General features: G+C 46.6%; 1 protein-coding gene and 2 long non-coding RNA genes across 12 annotated transcripts; all 3 read left to right on the top strand.

The window, feature by feature from the left end:
• The first annotated feature begins 127 nt into the window (after positions 1 to 127).
• Positions 128 to 18,307, top strand: RAB41 (RAB41, member RAS oncogene family). Of its 10 annotated transcripts, none has more exons than XR_011329553.1 (9): positions 139 to 342; positions 1,965 to 2,023; positions 3,773 to 3,826; positions 9,750 to 9,858; positions 10,124 to 10,235; positions 12,862 to 12,955; positions 13,457 to 13,550; positions 15,350 to 15,416; positions 15,966 to 18,307. XR_011329553.1 is itself a non-coding variant. In XM_069811610.1 (9 exons), exons 2-9 carry the CDS (start codon positions 1,998 to 2,000, stop codon positions 16,028 to 16,030), a joined length of 630 nt encoding a protein of 209 aa, XP_069667711.1. In that variant the 5' UTR covers positions 183 to 342; positions 1,965 to 1,997; the 3' UTR covers positions 16,031 to 18,307. The 10 variants fall into 10 exon arrangements, 9 of the variants coding, with proteins under 9 accessions (XP_069667709.1, XP_069667705.1, XP_069667708.1 ...); XM_069811610.1 differs by lacking the exon at positions 12,862 to 12,955 and adding an exon at positions 5,979 to 6,084 and having other exon boundaries at positions 183 to 342; positions 9,753 to 9,858; XM_069811609.1 differs by lacking the exon at positions 12,862 to 12,955 and adding an exon at positions 5,979 to 6,084 and having other exon boundaries at positions 183 to 342.
• Positions 18,308 to 18,629: 322 nt separating this feature from the next.
• On the top strand, positions 18,630 to 20,000 carry LOC138690764 (uncharacterized). Its single transcript, XR_011329551.1, has 3 exons — positions 18,630 to 19,006; positions 19,443 to 19,546; positions 19,973 to 20,000. It is a non-coding gene; the product is annotated as an uncharacterized lncRNA (long non-coding RNA).
• Positions 20,001 to 20,008: 8 nt separating this feature from the next.
• Positions 20,009 to 21,595, top strand: LOC138690765 (uncharacterized). The gene is made up of 2 exons (XR_011329552.1): positions 20,009 to 20,072; positions 21,104 to 21,595. It is a non-coding gene; the product is annotated as an uncharacterized lncRNA (long non-coding RNA).
• Positions 21,596 to 22,826: the final 1,231 nt, after the last annotated feature.

Raw genomic sequence — 22,826 nt, 5'->3', positions numbered from 1 at the left:
GAGGGGCTGCAAAACCCGGCGGCCGCCGCTCCCGGTCGGGATCCCCGGTACAGGCCGCAGCGCCTGCCGCCACCGGAGACCGGCCCGCTGCCATGGCAACCGCCCGCCCTACGGAGGGGTGGGGTGGGGGTGTGGCGGAGTGACGCGCCGGTGACGGCGGCGGAAGTGACGCGCGGCGGGGCGGGGCGGCGGCGGTCCGGTGTACGCTCGGCGGTGTCTCCTTCTCCTCAGTCACGGCTCCGGCTCGGCCTCCCCGCGCCGCCATGTCCGCCCCCGGCAGCGGCGGCGAGTTCGGGAACCCGCTGAGGAAATTCAAGCTCGTCTTTCTGGGCGAGCAGAGCGGTGAGCGGGGCGGGCGGGCGGCCGGCCGGCCGCGGGGGGCGTCAGGGAGGATGAGGAGCCGTCACGGGCCTTCCGCTGCGGGGCGGGGGCCGGTGAGGGGCCGTTAGGGCCGGTGAGGGGCCGGTAAGGCCGGTGTGTGGCCGTTAGGGCCGGTGAGGGGCCGTTAAGGGCCCGGAGTGTGTGTTGGGGAGGGGGATGAGGAATGAGGGGGGGCTGGTGAGGGGCCGTTAAGGGCGGTGAGGAGCCGTTAAGGGCCCGGAGTGTGTGTTGGGGAGGGGGGGTGAGGAAGCACTGAAGGCTCCCGGGGCAGGGGCGGGGGGGTGTGAGTGAGGATCCGTTGAGGGCTGGACGACGACGGACCCGTGAGGGTCTTGCGGCGGCGGAGGAACCGTTAAGGGCCCTTTCTCCGCCCGGGGTTGGGGGGGGGGGGGGGAGGCGGTGATGAGGCGTCCGGGACCCCCGCCCGAGGGAGGGGCGGCCCGGCCTTAGGCCTCAGGCCGGCGGGAGGCGCGGGCCTAGCGAGCGGCCGGTTCCCCGTTTGCAGCGCTCAGCCGGTCTTAGCCTGCCCCGGTGGGCCTGTGGTACCCGCCTGCCGGGGCCGGGGCTGGCCCGCAGTGCGCCCGCAGCCGTGCCGCTGGGGAGGCGGTGCTGTTTGTATATAGCATGGCTGCTGCCTCCCTTACGTCTTCGGGGTTTTTTTTTTGTTTTGCCTGGGAGTTGCCTCCCTTTTGTACCCCTTCCCTCGTAATATATGGACGAGTTGTATCTTTTTCTTGAAATTGTGGTATTCTTTGCTGTGTTACTCTCTTTAGATCTCGTACTGATTACCTCCTTCTCGGTCCCAGAACTGTAGGTCTTGGAGGAATTTCCAGGAGTTGTCTAATTCCCCCACCTTTGACATTGCTGCTGATAGACATTTGTCTAACCGGTTTTTAACCCAGCGTTCACAATTTCACAACCTTTCTAGGCAGTTTATTCCTTTTGCCTCTTCCATCTATGTCCTTTGAATTTTTCTTGGCTTCCTGAGAGAGAATCAGAGCTCTTATCTTTGGTTCCTGTTTCTTGTTGGTTCTGCGCTTTCTCTCTTGATAATATTTGGAGACATAAATCTAAAGTTTTTAAGCAAGCCACCAAAGTTTACTCTGTATCTAAAAATCTTGTTATGAAGAAAGGATGTGAGTCTTGAATGTTGCTTTTCTATCCAGCCAGAGGCAGCTAAACAGTGTCTGGGACATCACTGTGTCTTGTTTTGATGCTTATGCCTGTAAGTTCTAGACTTGGTGATTACATAAGTACAGAAATACGAGTAGCAGCGCAAGTTTATTGCTCGCTTAAAGCAAATAAATAATTCTTTGTCATATGCATCGCAACGTACCTAATTTGAGGACCAAGTTTTCATCATGATTAATTTTTGACCTACTGAGATTGATTTGGCTTAACATACTTCTATCATTTTGTGAATGAATTTCTTCCCTGGTTATTTTGCAGGAGGCCATAGCTGGAAAATAGCCTTAGACTGGCAGCTCAATTCTGATGATTGGCACTACCAGCATGCCACTCCCAAAGCAGTGGTTATTTTTTCCCCACTGCTGCTTGAAAGTAATTTATCTCTTCTTTTGTAGTTGGGAAGACCTCTCTGATCACCAGGTTTATGTATGACAGTTTTGACAATACTTACCAGGTATGTGGTAGACTTTTAATTTTTTTTTTATTTTATATATATATATATATGGGTAAATCTATTCCCCACTATTAAAATGTATGCCTGTGAGAACTGTTAGGGCCAAGCACATTTCTCCATGAAATGTCAGTTCAGTATCACATGTAAGGTTGTAAGGTGCCTTGAAATGGAAAAGAGACTTCATGACTAAGCCCAAGCATTTAGTGTGATGTCAGGAAATACAGTGTACAAAAAAGAAGCAAGGTTTAGATCCTGTCTGGATACGTGAGAAACCTTGAGGAAAACAGGGAGAAACATTTTTTTGTGGGGTTGGCTAATAGAGAAGATAATGGTCAGGATGCCTGATGATGGATATGGAAGTCTCGGGAAACAGCGAATGAATAAGATACAAACACGCTTATGATAGTTCTTGGTCTTTAGCATCTTCAGAGGCTTGCTGTTTAAGTAGGAGTAATTGAGTCCAGAGTGTATAGATACATCTGCAAGAAGTCAGCATGGCATATTCTCTCTCTTAATTTTTTTTATTATTGCTATTTTTTTAACTAAAAGGCTATAGATAGAAAAAGCCAGGGAAGTCTTGGCAGGGAAAGAGTAGGGTGGGGATGAAGAGGCTGCAGATGAAAAGCTGAAGATGCGTAAGAGGCCTGAAGATTTCAGGAAGAGTTAGTTGCATCAAAACCACTTAGCAGTATTTCAAGGAAATACCAAATATCTTTAAAGAAGATGAGACTAGGGCTTTCTCTTTTAATTCAGGCGAGAAGGAGTTATGGGTTTACATTGGGGTAATTTTAAGTTGGAAAAGGAAGAGAAGATTGCTTTCTTGACGACAAGTCATTCACTGGAACTGGATCCTCTTGTGCTTTCTGTGTTTCTTTTCCTGACTTTTGTAAGGTGCTCTCAGAGATTCATCTGCTTATTGTAGTTGTTATAAACTGTGTCCTGGCTGCAGAAAATAGGACTCCCAGAAATAAGTACTCACTACAGAAATTGACTGTTATGGTCTCTTCTAATGTTAAATGTTTCACATTCTGATGGAGACCTTCCAGAACATGTTATGCTGCCTGTGTTTGCTAAGACTGGAGATAATCTGTCTAAAATACTAAAATCTGTTACATTGGTAACCTGTCACCTGTTTCCCAGGGTTATGATGGGCTAGGACATCTGCTTGATTTAAGTGCCTGGGAGCGCCTCTAGCTTAGTAAATTAATTTAAATGTCTTTGTACTGGAATTACTGTACAGCAATGGAAACGTGAATGGAAGGAGGCTTACAGAAAGAACTGCCTGGGAAATGAAGCTTCTGAATGTCACTGGAAAGGAAGCATAACCTGAAATGGAAAGTCCCGAATAAGCATTGCTTTTTAGCTTTCAGCACAGTCACCCACAATTTATATATGTAATTTGCTCTACCTTTTGGTTATTTCTAATAAGATAGCTCTTACCAGACTGAATTGCGGTAGACCAGAAGGAGAAGCCACTTCAGATATGATCTGTGTTAAGACTCATGAATGTCTGAGGCTAAAATTGAGACTCAGAGGTTCTTGTGCAGTTGAGAAATGTTGGAAGAATGATGTGAAATGAAGATGGCACAGATACCCAGATTGCTTTGTTTTTATCAACTATATTGAAGGCAAATATGGTCCACAGCTTAATTATAAGTTTGTGAACATTTCTGAGAGTTTGTATAGAAAGATCTGATTTGCAGATGCTGGAAGGCAAGTTGCAGTTACTAATGCTTTTCTTCTTTTCAGGCGACCATTGGAATTGATTTCCTGTCAAAAACAATGTATCTTGAAGATCGCACGGTAAGTGGGGCATCTGTGTGATAGCATGGCAACTGCAGTCATGGGAGCAGCAGTTGCTGTGTGTGCTGTTTCACCTGGCCATTCCTCCAATGGCTGCTGAAATCCCCCAGCAGCCTTCAGAGGGACAGCCTTTGAGTCAAATCACTGACCCACTCTCCTGTTTGTGGTGCTTGTTAATATCTGATACCCATAGAATGAAGTCAAAATCTTTCATGCAAAATTGAGGCAAGCTAATGTCCATATCCCAGGGAATGGGTTGTCTGTTATACGTACCTTAGGTGTAGTTTCCTCCCAGAATTTGCAGCTCTGCCTCTAGGATTGTCAGTATAAATGGGTCCGAGCAGACCCCAGGCAGTTCCAAGTCTTGAAGTCATTCATGGTTACCAGTGGTGGCATAGTTCCTCCTTGTAGAAAGGCTCCTTTTGTAACACAGTTCTGACGTACTGTTAATAAAGCAATTTTGGATTTAGCTTGCATGAGATTCCTTTTTGCATAAAGAGATCCCTCGCATCCCTCTCCTGTCTTTCAGTATGTGTCTTTTTATTAGTTCAGGTTTTGCTAGTACTTGCCTTTTTGCTAGTTTCACTACTGGCTGAGAAGTATGAAACTGTTGTGGGGAAGAAGGGGCCAGTGGTGCGATGGAAGTCCTTTTTGTTGCTTTGGGTCTGTTGCTTCTGAAGAAGTCCCAGCCCAGTGTGTGTGGTGAGTTTCCCGAGTGCTTCTCTGCCATCTTACCAGTGATTCACTATTAGAAAAGACCTTGCTTAATCTTTGTATGGGAGAACCTACTTGAATTACATTCTTCAGTGGTGGTGGCAGAAGAAGAAAAAGATCTTGGGAATGCTGCTTGACACCAGTGAAGGCAAGTTGGAATGCCTGTGTGCTGTTTTCAGCAGTGTAGTCTTGATTTCTTGTGGTTGTGTGGGTCAGGATGTCATTCATCTGCTGGCCTGCTATCCAGAAAATACCATTTTCTTTCCAATGTTAGGTATACTGTTAGCTTTCCTGATTATGTAAGTGGTCCACAGAGCCCATAAAGCCTGTTTAAATAAGAGAGGTGTTGCATGTAGATAAGAGGAGGGAGAAAGACAAGCACACAAGCTAGGAAAATTCAGACATTGAAATAATTTCTCAGATATGGCTAATGCTGTATTTTGCAATAGGCTTTGACTGCCGGGCCTGAAATGAAGAATGGTAAGCCTCTAACTGCAGCATATGCTTTGGCATATTTGATATGTCCTTACACCAAATAATATATCCTGGAATGATACCTGTGCTAGATCACTCAGCAGTAAATATGGCCTGGGTAGCATGTACTAGCCAGCAGAAGGGACAAATATATGTGGAGTTTGGTTCTTCAAAACCATCTCCAAGGCCTCCCACAGAGGGCGGTTGTAAGTATGCCATTTCCAGCACGTTGCCAGTGCATTGGGACCTGTGGCACTAAGTGAACTGGGGCCACAAGTAATCTCATCCTCAATCCCAACTCTCAGGCTGCCGGTTCCATGTTACAGCTACAACCTCACTCTTGAAAGACCCGAGCAGTATTTCCTTTTCTGTGTCTCGGTATCTTCCCAGACTTGTTGGATTTAAGCACAAGAAAAGCCAGTCTAGAGGGTGGTTGCTCTTCTGGCTTGTGCCCCACTACTATGTTTTACCACATCAGGCTTTCCAGAGGGTTAATCAGTAGCGGGGTGATGTAGTCCTTACAGTTAGGAGTCACTGCCTGTAGCTAGCTGCAGGTTGCAGTCTGCTTGTGTGGCCATTATAGCCAGAGTACTTACATGGCAGGATGCACTGAGGTATGTATGCTCATTTCCCTCATTTGCAGATGGTGTGAGAAGGTATTTTTTAGGGATATCTTGGTTTTATGATTAAATAGAAGAACGTGTTCATACATGTGAGTTATTAATGGGTCTGTGGAGGGAGGGAGGTTTCTCAGACATGCTAGGCTGAGGCTACTGCGAGAATGCAGTTAGAAGTATCGTTAGCACTTTTCACGTTTCTGTTCCATTTTAACTTTCCTTTTGTTGCATTATTTTCGCCTTGCAATTTTTTTTCTCTTTATTTTTATTTCACTTGAGTTTTGGTTTTGTTTTCCATTTTCCTGCTCTTCCCCTTCCCTCTTCCCCTACACTTTTCCATTTCCCAGATCAGGCTGCAGCTGTGGGACACAGCCGGCCAGGAGAGGTTCCGCAGCCTCATTCCCAGCTACATCCGTGACTCTGCTGTGGCTGTCATTGTCTTTGACATTACAAGTAGGTATTGAGCTGGAGTTCTGCAGGGACCTTGCATTTAACATGTACCTTTTATTCATTGGAAGTGGTGGTGTTATCTGAAAAGGGCTAAGGTAGGCGCTTGGCCCCAGGACTGTAGGTGTTTCATGGGCTGAGGGGATGTAGCTGAGCATCTTCCTCCACAACCAGTGGTAACTCCATCCCATAATACAGAAACTGGGGAACTGCAAAACTCTGGTCTGCTCAAAGCTCAGACAATGGAAATGATACACAGGATTGGCAGGTAGGTGAATAGGGATTGTGACTTCTCGTGTGTCTGTGCTGATTGGAATGAAAGGTGATTGGTAGCTTTTGGAAAGCTTTATACTTTTTCTGGTTGGGGTGGGTTTTGGTTTGTTTGTTTGTTTTTTTTAAACCTCAGGATGAATTTTTTTTCCTTTCTGGATAACTGAAGAGGTTAATAAATGTAACAACTTCAGGTGCCAAAGCAAAGGAACACTGTCAGAGTAGGTAAAACAGTACAACACCTATTTAAATAAAAGCTGTGTAGTGACTTAAGAGGATTCAAGACTTCCATTTCATTGAAGAAGAGAGCTGGCTATTCGTATGAGTAACGAGAGAGGTTTTGAAAGAGAAGAGATGTAACTACCATAATTTCTAAACAATAAACAAGCTTAGAGGGAAATTCTCTATAACGCTTGGCACGAATGTTTTAGTATAAGATATGAATACAATTATTTCATTTTAACTCCTTGTTATTGATTCCACTTGATCTGGCTTTTTTGGTTAAGCTACAGTAACAGCATAAACACCTAGACAGGATTTATATCAGTGAGCCAACACCATGTGGACAAAGTCTAAGTAATGAATGTAGCGCAGATGAAAAACCTATGGCCCACCTTCATTTTGTCACAAACTGTAGATTATAGTGAGGCTTTACGGACCAGGGGTTTGTTTCACTTCAGTTAACTGAAGTGCCTAACAAATAATAGACTTCTGTTATGATTTATCGTACATATTGAGGGGAAATAATTACAAGGTCTTTCTCCCAGTACTGTAGCTTAACTAGTTGACTCTGGGATGATTTCTGGCTTGGTCCAAACTAATGTCAAAATGAAGTGATCTGTTTGGGATTTGAGGAATGCTGAGATGTGCACTTGATGTCTTATGCTGGGAACTCATCTAGGTGAGGCAGTGTGTGTGGCAGGCTGCATAGGCTGGCATCTTTTCTCCCCACTGTTGTGACAGATACAAGATGCTGTTTATCCAGGCAGGTGGAAAAATCTTGCCAGTCTAGGCTGTTCTTAACAGCTTCCAGACATGTCAAAAATAATTAAGTGATAGCTGATCTCATCATACTTTGGTAATGGTCTGATCTTTTCAGATAATTTCATTTTTTCTTGTTACTGCTCTTTGTTCTGTTCTTAGTGACTGAGAGGCTCTTAGTTTTCTTGTTATTAAAGGAACATGCTCGTGTACTTCTGAGGGCACGATGATGGTGAGCACTAGCGTGATTAGGAAAACACAGTTTCCTTTACCACTCTGAAGAGCTATATATTTGCATTGTCTTTAGTGGTAACTGTATTTGGGAACCTCAAATAGTCTCCTGTAAGTTAATGCAGGTCATGGTAGTGTAAAATAGGGACAGTCCCACAGGACATACTTAAGTACCAGCCAAGATACTCTTAACTAGTAGAGAAGAACTGTTAGCTAGCATGTAGGGAGCTGAGAAGAAAAAGAGTAGTTGCTTAGTCATTGTTAATCTGCTGGGCATCTTGAAATGCAAGTGGCCTGTGGAGAGATCCATGGTGAAAATCCATACTGCAACTCGGGGCCCCTTTCTGAACAAGTTACCTTGTTTGCAAGAGGGACTGGGTTAATTCTCGGTTGAGGACCTTTCACCTTTCCAGACCAGTAGGGTTGTTAGCATGTCATGTTTGAGTGGGTTGTTTATATTTTCTCTTCCCTTCCAAAACAGGTGCATACAAACTTTGACTTCTAGAAATGAGAAGCTACAGAAATACTGCAGCTAACTTTCTCAGGTCACTTCAGGGGTGCCTGCAGGGTACCTGCATACTAGATGAAGGCCTTCCCTCAAATAGTGTTACCCTTCACTACAACAAGATTAGATTACTGGGGCCAGTTTTTCCCAACTTCTGTGGTACTTCCTCTAGTTGCCTTTTGGACTGGGAGTTTGAAGGTTGGAGTGTTTAAATCAACACTTCGGTATACTTTCTGGGTGAATAGTCTGGTGTAGCAGCAATGTCTTGGGGACTATGTGGAAGCTTGTTGTGAAGTCCAGAAGAGCCAGAAGCTGTCATTATCAATCTGATCTTCCAGCACCGGTGTAATATAGTCCAGGTGCTTGGAGTTTGTCACCCTGGTTTTCCTGGGGTAATGAAGAGTCCTGACTTTTGCTGCTGTAATCAAGTCTGCCTTCAAAACGAAGCATGAGCTAATTGCTTTAGCTACAAGTCCTAATCTTCCTTAAGCCCCAGGGCATCAGATCTACATACCCTGATGTAGGTATGATGTTGTTTTGAATCTTCTTGTAGCAAGACACTGTGCAGACATGTGCTCTGTCCAGCTTCTGTTTCTCTTCTAAACAAGCCAATTATTGGTCCTTCTGAAACTGCTTTCTCCCTTGTAGCCAGTCTCCTGCAAGCTGCCCTATTAACTACTGTTCTGCGCATAAACAGCTGCTCTCCCTAGTTGCTGAACAAGTGGCTTTGTGAGCAATCTAACCAATTCATGTAATTAAGCTGGGAACCAGTATCTGCCCTCCTGTGAAACTTGTGCCTGTTGAGAATGCCAACAGAAATCTTGTTTTCTGGCAGTGTAGCGCTACTTGTACAGCTAGCCATGTGGGGTAATGACTTGGAAGGAAATGGTATCACTCCCAGTTGTGAACAGCTTTTGTTTAGCATTCACTGTGGTAGTTGGGCATGTTTTGACCATTGCTATTTCTAATAGGCAGGTCCCAGACAATCATATATAATAGGTCAGTTTGTGTTTGGGCATAGTTCTAGAGATCAAACTGTACCTCTCATAGCATTTGTGCTTGTTTCTGACTCTTGTGCTTATCTGAAAGGGAGAGCCCAATGCCCTTTGTGTCACCTGAAGCCTACAGCGTGTAAATTTGCTTTTGTTTCTGCTGGAACTTAAGTTACTGATTGCCTTAATCTTGCATGAAAATTGCCATTACCATCTTCTGGGTGCTTGATGCTGGAGAACGGATGCTATTTTACTACATGGGGCTGAGGGAATTGCGTGTCTGTCATGTGGGAATTGCCTGAAAAGCTTTGATCTGAGATGCTCTAGGCCAGGAGTCCTGTGGAGACCCCATGCATAATCCTGGGTAGACCAGGAAGACCAGCTCTTTATGACTTATTAGCTACCGCTATCACCAATGAGGTAGTAGTCATAACCTGGAGCTCTTTGGGAATAGCAGAATCTCTAAGCAAGCAAAGGTGGTAATTAAAGCACATTATCTACAAACAGAGTCAGAAAAGCCAACTTCTGTGGTGGTTGGATATTTGGGGGGCAAGATGGTGGGCTAAGCTTCTCAGACTGAGCTGCATACAGTTAATTCTAGAAATGGCCTTTTCTCTAAAGGACAGTTTCCTCCTTTCTTTTCTCTCTTGCTCTCTCTCTCTTTCTCTCTGCTCTCCCTGGCCTGGTACCAGCAGGTTCGGCTGCAGCTTTGGGACACAGCAGGCCAGGAGCGGTTCCGCAGTCTCATTCCCAGCTACATCCGCGACTCCACTATTGCTGTGGTAGTCTATGACATTACAAGTGAGTGATGCTTTGGTGTCTCATTATTTGAAATACTACATGTAAGCAGAACTAATAAGTTATAACGAGAAGTTCTGCAAAAAGATGGTTATCATTAGAAACATTTTTTCCCTGCCCTGTTTTTCTGTCTGAGCGGAAAACAATTTATTGGTCATTTATATGTGGTGTGGGGAGATTTGGAGAAGCACCTGAGTACAGGCATAGCATTCTCCCTCTCTGAAAAGAAGTTTTATCCTCAGCACTCCCGTTTGATTCTTCCCTACAGACTTGAATTCTTTCCAGCAAACCTCCAAGTGGATTGATGATGTTCGGACAGAGAGAGGAAGTGATGTCATCATCATGTTGGTGGGGAACAAAACTGACCTGGCAGACAAGAGGTAATGGAGGGGAGCTGCTGGCCTTGCTGTCCTGACCAGTAGAAGCAAGGAACTGGCAGACTAGTCTGTCGTCAAAACAATTGTTGATTTTAAACGAAGCATAAATAGCTTGTCATGAAATTCAGGTTTCTGGTTTCAGCATATGCAGAGTTACTCCCTTTTGCTATTCTACAAATAGTTTTGGTTAAAACAAACCCACCTAAAAAAAAATCCTTTTGCTTAAATTAAGTATCTCTATACCATGTTTCTCAACAGTGTATTTTGTCTGATTTTTTTTTTCATGCTGAGATAAAGCCAAAAAAATGTCTTGCAAAAGCAAGGAAATCTACCTTTTTTCAACAATCCTATTTATGTGACTCTTTCTGCATGTGCAACTATAAGTTCATAGTAAAGTTTCTCCTTGTTACAAGACGCAGCATGAGCTTTTACAGTATCAATCTAAAAGGTTTCCCTTTGAGCATAAATTTCATGCCATACATAACACAAACTGTGATGTTGTGGATGTGTGAGAGGAAACTAGATTAGCAGAAGCAGACTTCCCCAAGAGATGTAAAAAGTTAATTAGACTCTTAAAATTACACAGACTTAATGTTTTGGGACATGTCATAAAGCATTTTGCTTTTAAAACTCTTAATTCTACAACACTACTTCAGCCAACATAACCAATGTAATAGCTTCTTAAAAGACCACAGGCTTGTGCTTTTGCATTTCTAGTTCAAATTCTTCTCTTGATTGATGATTAAGGAAAAATTTTGTTTAGTGTTTTCAGAGATTGTCATTCTTTATGAAGACATCAGAAACAGTGTAGATAAGGAAAGATTTTTATTTTAATGGTTAGTGTCAGCAGTAGTTGGCAAAGGGAGGACGGAGTAAGCCATGCAGTTCCTTACAGTCCCAATACTTTAAACTGAAGCATCTTCACATACATCAGGTACTCTAAAATGTGTGCTTCGTACGTCATGGGACATATGAATTATTGGCATGATGGGGAATTTTTATATGATGCAAAGAAAGCATCTCAAAAAGGCAGAACTGGGAAACATCTGAATCTCATGGCGAAATGAGGTCTTATACAATCAGACCCTTATCCTTTGGCTGTTCATGAGACACTTCTGGTCAAAAGGTAACAGCTTGAAAAGTCTTACAGGTGGAACAGTAATGTTTTATCGGAAAAATCTTGTACTATTATCTTAACTGCCTGTTTGTTTACTCTGTTTTCTTGTGATGGTGGGCCTAATAGGGTTCTGACTGTTCCATTGTTGGATGCTGTCGTGTTTTAAATTTTAAACCTTGCTTTACTCCTGCAGTGTACATATTGCTTTGGAATGTATTGTGATGTGTTTTTTCTCTTGTGGTTTTGGTGTTGTCCAAATGCTCATATGAGACAATACCCAGCATCCCTGGCTGCACGAACTGGTGTCAGGAGATGCTTTTTGCCCTTTGTCCCCGTATAAGTCATGCTGTTAGTTTTTAGTTTGTCATGCCTGGCAGGAAAAGCATAGACAATTCTAATCCTGGCAAGTGGTTTGAGTCAGTGGTGAAGAGGATAAAGTTAGGCTCCAACTGGGTGCTGTGTTGGCTTCATACTGATGGTTCTTACAGAAATCTGTTCTGTCCCCTACATGCAGACCACCTTAGTCTTGATGACTATTTGGCTTTTCCCACTTCCAGTGGGAGGCCATTCTAAGTGTCCTGTGCCTTGCACTTTGGAAATGTTGGTAAAACTTGGTGCTTAGAGCTTCAGAAATAGGATAAAAATGCATATAGCTGATTTGGATTAAGAATTCCAGGTGGCAAGACCTCAGATCAGTCTGGTCTTTGAAATCAGCTTACAAAAGCAACGGAGCAAAATCCAAGATGTTCTACTTGAGCCAGCTTTGGATGTTGACCACCTAGTATCTCTTATGCCCTCCTGGGAGCTAGAAATAACTGCAGCTCCCTAACTGAATAACCTGGCATTTAAGATTTGAGGCTTTCTAATTTCTATCAAAATCCAATTTCATGTGGAACTGGAAAACGCAATGGGATAATTTCAGTTTTGGATTATTTCCTGATAGTACATAAGTGAAGCAGAGTGTGTGTGCAGCTGGCTCAGCACTGCCGTAAGAATTAAAAATACCAGAAAATTGTTTGAAACACAGCTACAGTTGAAGTTTCTGTAGCACTAGAAATTCTTATTTTAGAAGTTTAGTGTAAGTGACAGTAGTCCTGATCTAGGCTAGAATTTGGAATTATGGTGTATATCCAGGTATAAGTAAAAGAAGCTGCCTTGCCTTTTTTTTAAAAGGAAGTTACATTTGTGTTAGGCTGAAATATTAGGCCTTTTAAGGCTGGACAAAGCTGCAGTATCAGTCTGAGCTTGGTCACATTTTTCGAAATGGAATACAGCATATTGGAAGCCATTCATCCTATGGTAAAAACCAAGTGATGATGCACATTCTGAGGCCAAAAAGCTGACCTAAAAATAGCACTGTTCTTATTTTGTGCAGCCGGTTAAGTTTTTCTTTCCTGTTAATGTTGCTTCAGTTGGTGGCTGCTCTTATCCTGCAGTTTTCTTTTTATAATTTTTGGACTATTTTGCTTTGCTTTGGTTTTTCTTTTCTGTGATTTGTTCTCATTGCTGTAGACGGGTTTCTATAGAGGAGGGTGAGAGAAAAGCCCAAGAACTGAATATGATGTATATTGAAACCAATGCTAAAGCAGGATATAGTGTGAAACAGGTATGTACAGGGTATTGATCAGAGATGCAAATGCAGGTGCTTGCTCGCAAGCAGCAGCCTAGCGCTTGCTGTTGCACTGCACTTGCTGCTGGAGCCTTTCTGAAATCTTTCCGTAACCTCGCGGAGTTCCCTCCTGTTGACTTGCGAAACTGCTTTTTGTATCAGGTGCAGCGTATGGGGATTCTTCCTTCCCTTGAGGATGCTGTGAATGAGGCTCAAATGTACTGCACAAACTTCATCCTGTGCTGATCATCCATTATTAATAGTCATAAGTCCAGGTGTTCCCTGGGTAACCTACCTGAGGTTGTTTCATTCTTAGCTGGAGGACCTAGGGGTCTTAAAGACTCAGAGGTGCTGAGGTCTCCATTGGTGGACTATGCACCCTTGTAAGGGGTGGTGAAGCGGCCCTCCACTGAAGAGCGTCTCAGTCACAGACATCTCTAACTCTTCCTGTCTGTTCTTCCTTTCTGTCTTTCTGCTTCTGTTTGCATCTTTGTCCAGGCAAATCACTACAGAAGAAGGTGAACAGAGAGCCAAAGAGCTGAATGTGATGTTTATTGAGACCAGTGCAAAGACTGGATACAATGTGAAACAGGTAGATCCATGTTTTGTTCTAAAGAGAGGAAATCTGTACTTACTGCTCTGTATGTGTATGCTTCTGCTTGGGGTTCATGTTCCATCAGATATTTGCTTGTATTGTTTGATGTCAACCCCTGAAATGCTTCTTGCCCAAAGATGACTATTGCTGCTTCACCTAGTGGAAGCTCCTTTCCTGTCAAGTCAATGATTTCCTGTTAAAGCTAAGCAAACTTGCCTTGAAAGAAAGGAGAATCTAAAACCAGAATGTGCTGAGGGATAGGAATGGAACTGTTTTGTGCAGCCAGTCAAACGTAATTTTGTACATTCCCTTTGCTTTTGTTAACAGTTCATGCACTGTTTTCTAAAATCAACGTTGACATCAGTTGGGATAATTGCTTATGCTGATGCACTAGAGTAGAAGTTCGTGCTTCTGTTTTCAAGCCACAGATGAAAATCTTGGATTAGTTGAGGTTGGAAGGGATCTCTGGAGATCGTCTAGTCCAACCGCCGTGCTCAGAGCAGGCTGCCCAGAACTGACTCCAGTTGAGTTTTGAATATCTCAAAGAATAGAGACTCCATCTCTCCAGGCAACCTGTCACAATGTTTGGCTATTTGTACAGTAGAAAAAACTTAAAATTTTTGTCTTGCGTTTAAACAGAATTTCATGTATTTCAGTTTGTGCCCATTGCCTCTTGCTATAAGCTTGTGATCCCACTCTCCGTTAGTTCAGGAACTATTCTGAAGTGTAACAGAACTTGGGGAGTAAGGCAGCCGTAAGGTCCAGGGGTCTGCAGGGAGCGTAGTACTGTTGGTGTCAGCTGGGAAACATACCAGTTTGCTGCACACCAGCTGGTTAGGAGAACCTCACAATGGGATTAGGAGACTTTGGGTTTGTTTCTTTGGGCTGTTCTGGATTGAATCCACATTAGTCTTTGGTTCTAACTTAGTGTTGCTTTATTTGCTTAGCAGGTGTTTGCACTGAACTTCTGTGACTAAAAGGATGCTCACTGCAGCACCATGCTGGTACCTCAGTGGCTTGATTTTCCAAGTAACTCACTTTTGAGGTGTGGACGAGAAGTCCCTGCCAAGCTACTGTGAGGAAAATCATCATTGGCTGATGATTCCTCTAGTTCTTTATGCAGCACTTCTCACCAGACTGCCTAGCAGTGTCTGTATTGTGTTAGCTGCTGCATTAATGTCAGCAGGAGGAGCTCTGACATTGACTTGAAAAATTATGCAAAACCATTTTCTGGGTTTTTTTTAATGGGGATATGATAGTCTTTCCCAGCTCTAGCACATCCTTAATAGCTTAAATGCAGCTTGCTTGAGCCAGCTGTTCTGCTCAGAAATGGCTGGTTTGCAGCAAGATTGAACTGCAAGGATGGGCTGTAAAACCTCAGTTATTCCACAGACTTCTTAAACCTTCGGTCTCTTGCAAGGTTGCTTATCAAAAGTCTAGAGTTGTGCACTGTAATGTTGCTGTGTGCAAAAGTAGTTGAGGCTGGAAACGGTAAATAACATGCTTACTGAGTGCAGGAGGGAATTGTTCTATGTTACTAATTAATTCCATGTTCTGTTCAAGTAGAAACAGTTAAAATCAAACTGTGTTTTGTAGGCATTGAATAACTTCTTTAATAAAACCTGTTAAATTTCTTTCTTTGGTAAAATTCTCGTGGCATTTGTTGATCATTGTTTTGCTTGCTAAGGTAACCCACATAACAAGTTTGTAAGATCTGTTGCAAAGCAATGTTTTTTTAACATGCTTTTTTTTTTTCTGGTAAGTTTTCTTCAGCTTTATCTATTGCTACTTTTCAGCTTTTCCGTCGTGTGGCTGCTGCCTTACCTGGGATGGACAGCACACCAGAGAAGAGCAAAGAAGACAGTATCCTTGTTTTTTTCTTGTCAGTAACTTTCCCTGCTCTCATAGAATTTGGCAATTATCTTTTGTCACGTTGGGCTTGCTGACTTTTTGGCACACTGTGGGGATGGGCCTTATTGGGGTTTTGCAGAGATATGGCTGAAACAGCCAGTACAGAGTGGTGCTTACCTATGGGCGTAAATTGATGACCCTGCTTGTGTTCCATATACAATCTACACAACTACTTATAATGGCAAACACAAGTTTTGCTTTCTCCACTTAGGATAAAATTTGCATCGTTTCAAAATACCGTAATACTTTCTGCCTTTTGCACAGGGCTGTCTTGTGTGCAGACCTGTCTGATTGGGCTCTGTCCTCTAAATGGTCTTGACTTACCAAGTCCACTGGTTTTGCAGTTAATCGTGTTCAGGCAGGATATCCTCTGCTCTGCTGAAACACCTGCCCTTATCAAGAAGGGACAGCTAACAACCTTTTCAGATACTGATGCCTTTCTCTGTTCTCTTCTTCTTGTTTTTCCTTGGCTGGGTGATTTCCTTAACTTGTCTCCTGCAGTGATTGACATCAAACTAGAGAAACCTCCTGAGCAGCCAGTAACGGAGAGCGGGTGCTCCTGCTAACAGGCCCGTTCTGTAGCAGCACATTCCCCAACCGGCCAGTCTCACTGAAGAACATCACCGCTCATTGGCTAGGCAACCCTACTTTGTGGGCTGAAAAAACCAATCTACTAAGCGAGCGAACTCCCTGTTTACTGGTGGGGAGCAGCCCCGGCCGCCCCTCTTACTGCATGGTATGAGCCCTGAGTGCAGAATGAGTGTCCTGTCTTTTATTTTATTTTTTTATGTTGTTGCACTTTGGCACTGTGGTGCCCTTTACACTCTCTCTCTTCCTCTCCTCCTCCCCCTCTTCCCCACCTTGAGCCTGTCTGCTCAGATGTGTCTTGTGAATGCAATGGAAAAGCCACCAAGTTAGGGAAGACAAGAATAAAGCTTGGGGGTGGGCTTTCCACCTTCCTTACTGCCTTGCATCTTAACTAGTTCCCTGTCCACGTGAGCCCAGTCTTTGTCCTGCATCCCCACTTCCTCTCTCAAAAGGCTGCTCCTTTTAAACCAGTCAGTTTGACTTGGCCTTGCCTTTTTGGACAATACAGGTTATCTGTTTCTCGGCTTTTGCTTCCTGCAGGGCACACACAATACTAGCTCCTCAGTTTCTCCTTTCTGTGGATGATCTTGGCTAACTCTTGCTCATGACTTCTGAGTTTTGCCCCTTGTGTTACACACAGCACTGGAAACCCCCAAACTCTGATAGCTTTGGCCTTGTTGCTCCCGTTTGTGTAGCAGAGACACCCTACAGACTGCTCTCCTCAGTTGGAGCATCTTCCCATCCAGAAGACGTTGGTGCTTGGTGAGTGTTGGCTGTCAGATGTGGGGAAGGAAGAGGGTACAGAGGCTTTGCAGCATGAAGCTGGGTGGGGAGAGATCCTCGGGGTGGTTTGTAGAGACCTGGGTCCTGTCTGTCAACAGCGAAAGTGAACAGTTACCTGAAATCCATCACTACAGGGGCAATACCTGCCCTAGAAGTCATGGATGCTGTTCAGGCTCCTTTCTAGTCTCTGTTCTCCTGTTCATCATCACGTAGGCTGGGAGCTTCTTCACACAGAGCAGGAGAGCTACAGCAGATGGAAGGCCAGCGATAGCTGTTGTGCTCTCGTACCTAGGTTGCTGCTTGATGAAATCATATGTAGCTGCTTCTGCCTTTGTAGTAGACTTCTGGGGGAAGGGGCTAGTAGCCATTTCACTTCTGGAATAGTGTTAAGCTCTAATACTGCCAAAACTGAGATGAGCAGTGGCAGGGATTTATTGTCAGACCTGGGTAGAGGAATGGAGGAATGTATGCTGCTGAAGTGAATTTTGGTGTCACTTCTTCACCTTAGAGGTTGGGAAGTACATCGTCTTCTCCCTGCCCCTGGTTTCTAACTACGTTAATAGAGCTTTTCAGAGACTTTTACTGGGGGTTTTCCATCCATCTGTCCTAACCAGAAGTCTGTAGGTTTGTTGACAGCGAGGAGAATAAAACAGTTGGATGGCTCTAAGCCATTCACTGTTCTTTTCATCACCCAGCCTCTGTCACACTGATGGGGGGGATGCCAGCGGGCAGGAGAGCGATGACCGCAGTGTGACGGGCGTTTGGTGGTTAGTGACACTCCCATAGCAGGATGCCTGTCGGGTCCCTGACACAGCGTGCGCACTTTGAAGCCTGCGGGCCATCAAGGGGAGGGGAAGGGGGCAGCCTGGGACCGGGAGCTGGTGGTCCCCGCCTTGGCTTACTGGCGGCAAGTCACCTCGCTGCCGGTGGCTGACCTTTTCTTCCCCAGAGACCTGTCCCTTCCCCTCCAGGTGAGCTGGCCTGCAGGAGGAAGCAGGGATGCGGTTTCCCATTTCACTCCGGAGTGTCCCCCCCCTCACCTTACCCACAGTCCCAGCTGGCAGAGCCGGGTCCCAATGCCTGGTGAGATGCTCAGCCCCCTCCTCTGTACATACCCCTGTTGTGTGGGAATTGCTGATGTTTGTCAGTGTGTCCGTGTCTGCTGTAGAACAGGTTTTGCTGTCCCCTTCTCACAGGCAGGTGTGTGCTGCTCTGCTGTCGTGTTGTTCCCAGTCACGGACCTGGGGGGAGGGAGGGGGGAGACCCTAAGTAACGGGGGGGGGGGAGGGGGGTAACTAGTGAAATAAAATAGTTCACTTCCCACTGTCTTCTCTATGGATGTGTATAATATTGAGTGTGTGTCTGGCCCTGCTGTCTCCTAGCTGTTAGCTGAGTAAGTGTGACTATTAATATGAGTATGGACTGTCTGACCACGGCCGTGTATCACACTAAATAAAGTTATTTCACCAACACCTTCGCTGTCCTGCTGCCGGTGAGGAGCCGAGGCCTGCCTCTGGTTATTTTACTCGTGAATTTAACGAGTCTGTCCCGCGTAGGGTATGGTGGAAGAAGGACGAGATTACCGGGTTTAAGTGGGGCTTTGGGAGCCGAACGAGAAGAGAAGGGCTTTAAACCGCCCGGCGGGGGCGTGGCCAAGCGGTCGGCAGCGGCCCATCCTATTGGCGGCTGCCGGGAGGGGGCGTGGCAGAGGCGGGTCATCCTTTCCGCCGTGGAGCGTGCGCGGGATGATCGGCGCCGACGCCGTCGCCGTCCGCGCTCTCCGCCGACCGGGACCGCACCGGGTCCACACCGGGACGGCCCCGGGGGCGGCGGGGAACCGGGCCGGGCCGCCTACCCCTCAGGGCCTGCCTTCTTCAGCGGCGGCCTACCCGGTCCTGCCAGGCCGAGGGGGGTGTCACCGACCCGGGGGCACCGCGGGAGCCCCAGCTCCTCTCTCACTCGGGGGAGCGTGACAGGATTCCTGCACCTCCAGGATCCCCTTCCTCTCCTTGGGGTGCGAGGAACCCGAAGGCAGCGTTCGGCCTTGCTGTCCACAGGGGAACTCCCTGTCCTGTCCCACAGACACCCCGCCAGGGAGAGGTGCAGGGCCTGGGGTGGGCGAGCCTGTCCCCTCAGTGCCGCATCGACATCCCGGACGAGGCGGCGGAGAGGTGCGTGCGACGTGCTGCGCGATGTCGAGTATCGACGGGAGCGGGACACCGATGTCACGGACACGTGTCGCATCGCCCGGCTGGCTGCCAATGCTGATGTGGGCTACTGCGCCTGTGACTGGGGGACGGGATGGAACTGACTCTTCCACCGAAGTACTTGGCTTGTGTTAAATAGAGGGGACACACTGTCCAAGCTGCTAGGCAGGAGAGAGGTGTTTGGGGTACAGGGCACCACGTGGGACCTCTGCTGCATGAGGTCATTAATACCGCTCAGGCTGGGAAGGGGTAGTAGGGTGGGTGCTGCTCGGAGGAGATGGTGAGATCGCAAAGAAGAGGATGCTTGAGCCAGGCAGAGGCTTCTAGAGTGGCTGCACTTCCATGCGGACCCCACATGCAGTTCAGGCAGGTGAAACAACTTTCTTTCTTCCTTGTTCAGGGCGGTGCCCGAAGCCCTTGGAGAACAGGGTTGTGGTGACACGGCGATCCCTGCAGGTCGAGGATGGGTATCACGCTGTTATCAACTTCTCCATCAAACACCTGGTGAGTGAAGAGTGGGCTGGGCCTGAAGGCTCTCCCATTACAGTGATCCCAGGAACTGCAGGGTTCTGGCAAGGGCAAAATGCTGTTCTAGAGTTGGTCACCAGCTGCACAAATTCACCTGAATTAGGAGTCAGATGGTCTCAAGATACGGCGCTGGCTCCCTTAAAGCTGAGCTTTAAAGCACGGTCAGTGCCAGCCTCACAGGAGTGCAGTGGTCTATCTAGACAGCAAGATACTACCTGTGCCTGGGAAAAATGGGGTCCCAGAGTCCCTAGCATGTAGATGTGTAATTCCTTTACAAGTTCCTTAGCTTGAGGAAGCTCCTCTGTGCCTCTAGCCTAGTCTTTGCCCTGTATTTTCAACGCCAGACCTGATAAAGGGAGAGGGCAGGGAGACAGCATCTGTCTGTCTGATGTGTTTGCACAGAAATACCCTCCATGCGAGGAGCTGATGGCAGGATACCTGGTGCATTCAACTGGGCCCAACAGCTGCAGTCTGACCTACCTGGCTCAGGTGGATCCAAAAGGTAACTCTGGTTCTGCGGGCCTCAGGACGTGGTGACGGGGTGATGCAGATTCTGGCCCCAGTCAGTGGAAATCCTGCTCTTAATCTGGAGCGCGCCTATGTAATGTGGCACTCCTCTGCTCCAGACCCTCTTTGACAAACAATGATGCGAATGCTACAGCTTGCTATGGGGCCTCTGGGTGGTTGGTAGGAGCACAGCTATTTTCTGGCACGTTAACTTCTGTTTTTCCCCAGCTCCATCTATTACGGTCGTTGCCAAAGCGGGTTGTAAATAAAGCTTCGCAGTACCTGGCGCGGCAGGGGAGTGGAGCATTTCCAAGGTGCCTGTGCCAAGTCTCACCCCAGTAGCTGGAGCAGAGGGCTGCAGAGGGTGGGCCTCCCTCGGCGGTGAGGCTGCACTAGGAATGGGCATCTTGGCTCATCTCTGGTGAGGCGTCACATTCTGCCAGCCTTACCAGTTTTGACAGCTGACTGATGCTTTTCTGAAGCCAGAGGGCTACAAATAATACGGCGACTCTGGTCTCTCCTTGTGCAATAACCTGCCTGACCCTCACTTTTCATGCCCCGTCCGAACAGGGCATGAAAAAAAACCTCAGTAGCTTTTGGAGATCCTGAGCTGAGTGGCAGAGCAGTGCTGGAGGGGTCTCTGGTGCCAGAGCAGGACAGGGACAAAGGATTTCAGTACAGGAAGTTTAATTTCACTCTCCTAAAGCAGCTGGCATCATCAGGGGACCTGGGCAAGCAGAAGATGGTCCCATCAAGGAGTTAAATTGGCCTTCTGCCTTTCTTGCTAGTGGGTCCTGAGTCCCTCCTAAGCAGCCAGAAAAGAAATGGAGTAGGTGTTGTTAGTGGCTAGATGAGACACGTGCCAAGACCTTTTCTAAGCTTCCATGGTTGTTTCCCCTGTACTTCTCTGCTCCCGATATACTGCACAAGGCCTGCGTGAAATACCCTGCCTGGAAGCAGCAGCACGACGCTAACATGAAACCCTGGCTGTACCCTGAGCAGAACAAGCTTCCTCTCTTGGCGCAGTGTGCTGCCTCGCTGGAGAACGTCGATGAGAGCAGCCTGTCCGAAGTGAAGGATGAGAGGGGCGACCACAACAGTTCGGAGAACTGATGCTGCTAGTGTTGCTGCAGGGAGGAATGTTACGTGGTGCTGCTCAGGTGCATCCAGTCTTTTACAATAAGGTAGTGGGGAACTTTTAAAGAAAATCTCTGTGTTCGTAGCCTTTTCTCTCAAGACGTGACTGTGTGTGTCCGAGCACACCAGCCCCGCTCAGCACCGAGACTGAACGGGGCCAGGAGCACACGGGCCGCCTGTACCAACCTGGCTGAGTTATGCTCAGGGAGAGGAGCTGCACGGTATGTTTCTCAGGTGTAACCTGCCATGCTTTAACACAACATAGCTTGTTCTGGGGCTGTTACTGTCACTCCAAAAGGTCAAATTACCTGCAGTACCTCTGCCAGTGTGCTTTCCTGGGCAGGGAGTTATTCATTGATAAACTAAAACTGCTCCAGCGCTTGTGACTCTTGGCCTCTATTTTGCAAGACATTAAAACCATCCAATGTTGCTAGACCTGTTGTTTTCTCAGCAGGGATCAGAAACTACCCCTGTTTGTCCCTCCAGTTCCTGGAGAATGAAATGGACTCTGGTCACCAGTACAAACCCTAGTACTGCTTTGTCAATTAAGATACCTAAGACATGAGTGTTTCTTGGGAAAGAATCCACTCTTTCCTGTTAGCCCACAGCCAGTCACGGGGTCAGTGCAATGGCTGCAAAGGCATCCACTAATTACCTCTGAGTAATGGTAAGGAGGAAGCTGCCCTAGGTGCCCTAGGCAGGGGTGATCTCCCTGGAGCTCCTGCGAGGGACTGCTTTGAAGCAGGATTAACAGATTGAACATTGAGGTTGTATTTGCAGTCCCCTGTGGAAAGAGTTCAAGGTGCCTCTTGGCTCCTTGGCAGCTAGGTTGAGTGCCAAAAGCCTGATGTGTGCATTCGATCGCTGTTTTCCACCAGGCAGACCACAGGGTTGGCTTTGGAAAACAGCGATCGAATGCACGCATCAGGCACCCTGGCACATCTGAGCACAACAGAGGGAGAAGGGAAGACAGAGCAGTATGAAACATTGCCTTGCTGCAACATGAGCCCTGAACATTCTCCTTCCCCAAGGAGCGTGTAAATGCTGTGAAACTGGAAGCAAATCACCATGGGACACAGAGGCCTGTCTCCGTAGAAGAGCTCTTAGCTTGCTTTCTCCAGGGTGTTTTACAGCGCGGCTTTCCAGGATGCTTATTTCCCTGGTAGAAAAGCTATTTTTTCATTCTGAGTGAAAGTCTGTTTTCTAGTGTCTTTTATTCTGCTTCAGCCTGGCTCAGCTTTCTGCCCAGCAGTTGAGCTAAGAGCAACCTGGCTGGCAGTGCTGAAGCTGTCAGGGCTGCTGCTCTTGGCTGTCTCACTTAAGTTGCATTAGTGCCATGACAGACAAAACCCTCCATTGCAGCTCTTGCTCCTGGCAGTGCTGAAACACCGCTCCAGGCTAATCAAGGGCTGACTTCCATTACAATCAATGGAAAAACACCCTTAAAACAGAGCTGCACCTCGCGTGGGTCCCATGCTTTCCCCTTACAGGCTGCAAGGGCAACTAAAGCCAGGCCTTGTCCCAGCTGTCCACCGAGCGTTTCCTCGGGGTAGTGTTGAGGATGGTAACAAACAACCCTCCACAGAGACTTCCTGAGTGGGAATAAGATGAA

The sequence above is a fragment of the Haliaeetus albicilla genome, chromosome 23 (assembly GCF_947461875.1).
Source record: "Haliaeetus albicilla chromosome 23, bHalAlb1.1, whole genome shotgun sequence".
Taxonomy (NCBI): Eukaryota; Metazoa; Chordata; class Aves; order Accipitriformes; family Accipitridae; genus Haliaeetus; species Haliaeetus albicilla.
This window is presented reverse-complemented; position numbering and strand designations above follow the sequence as displayed.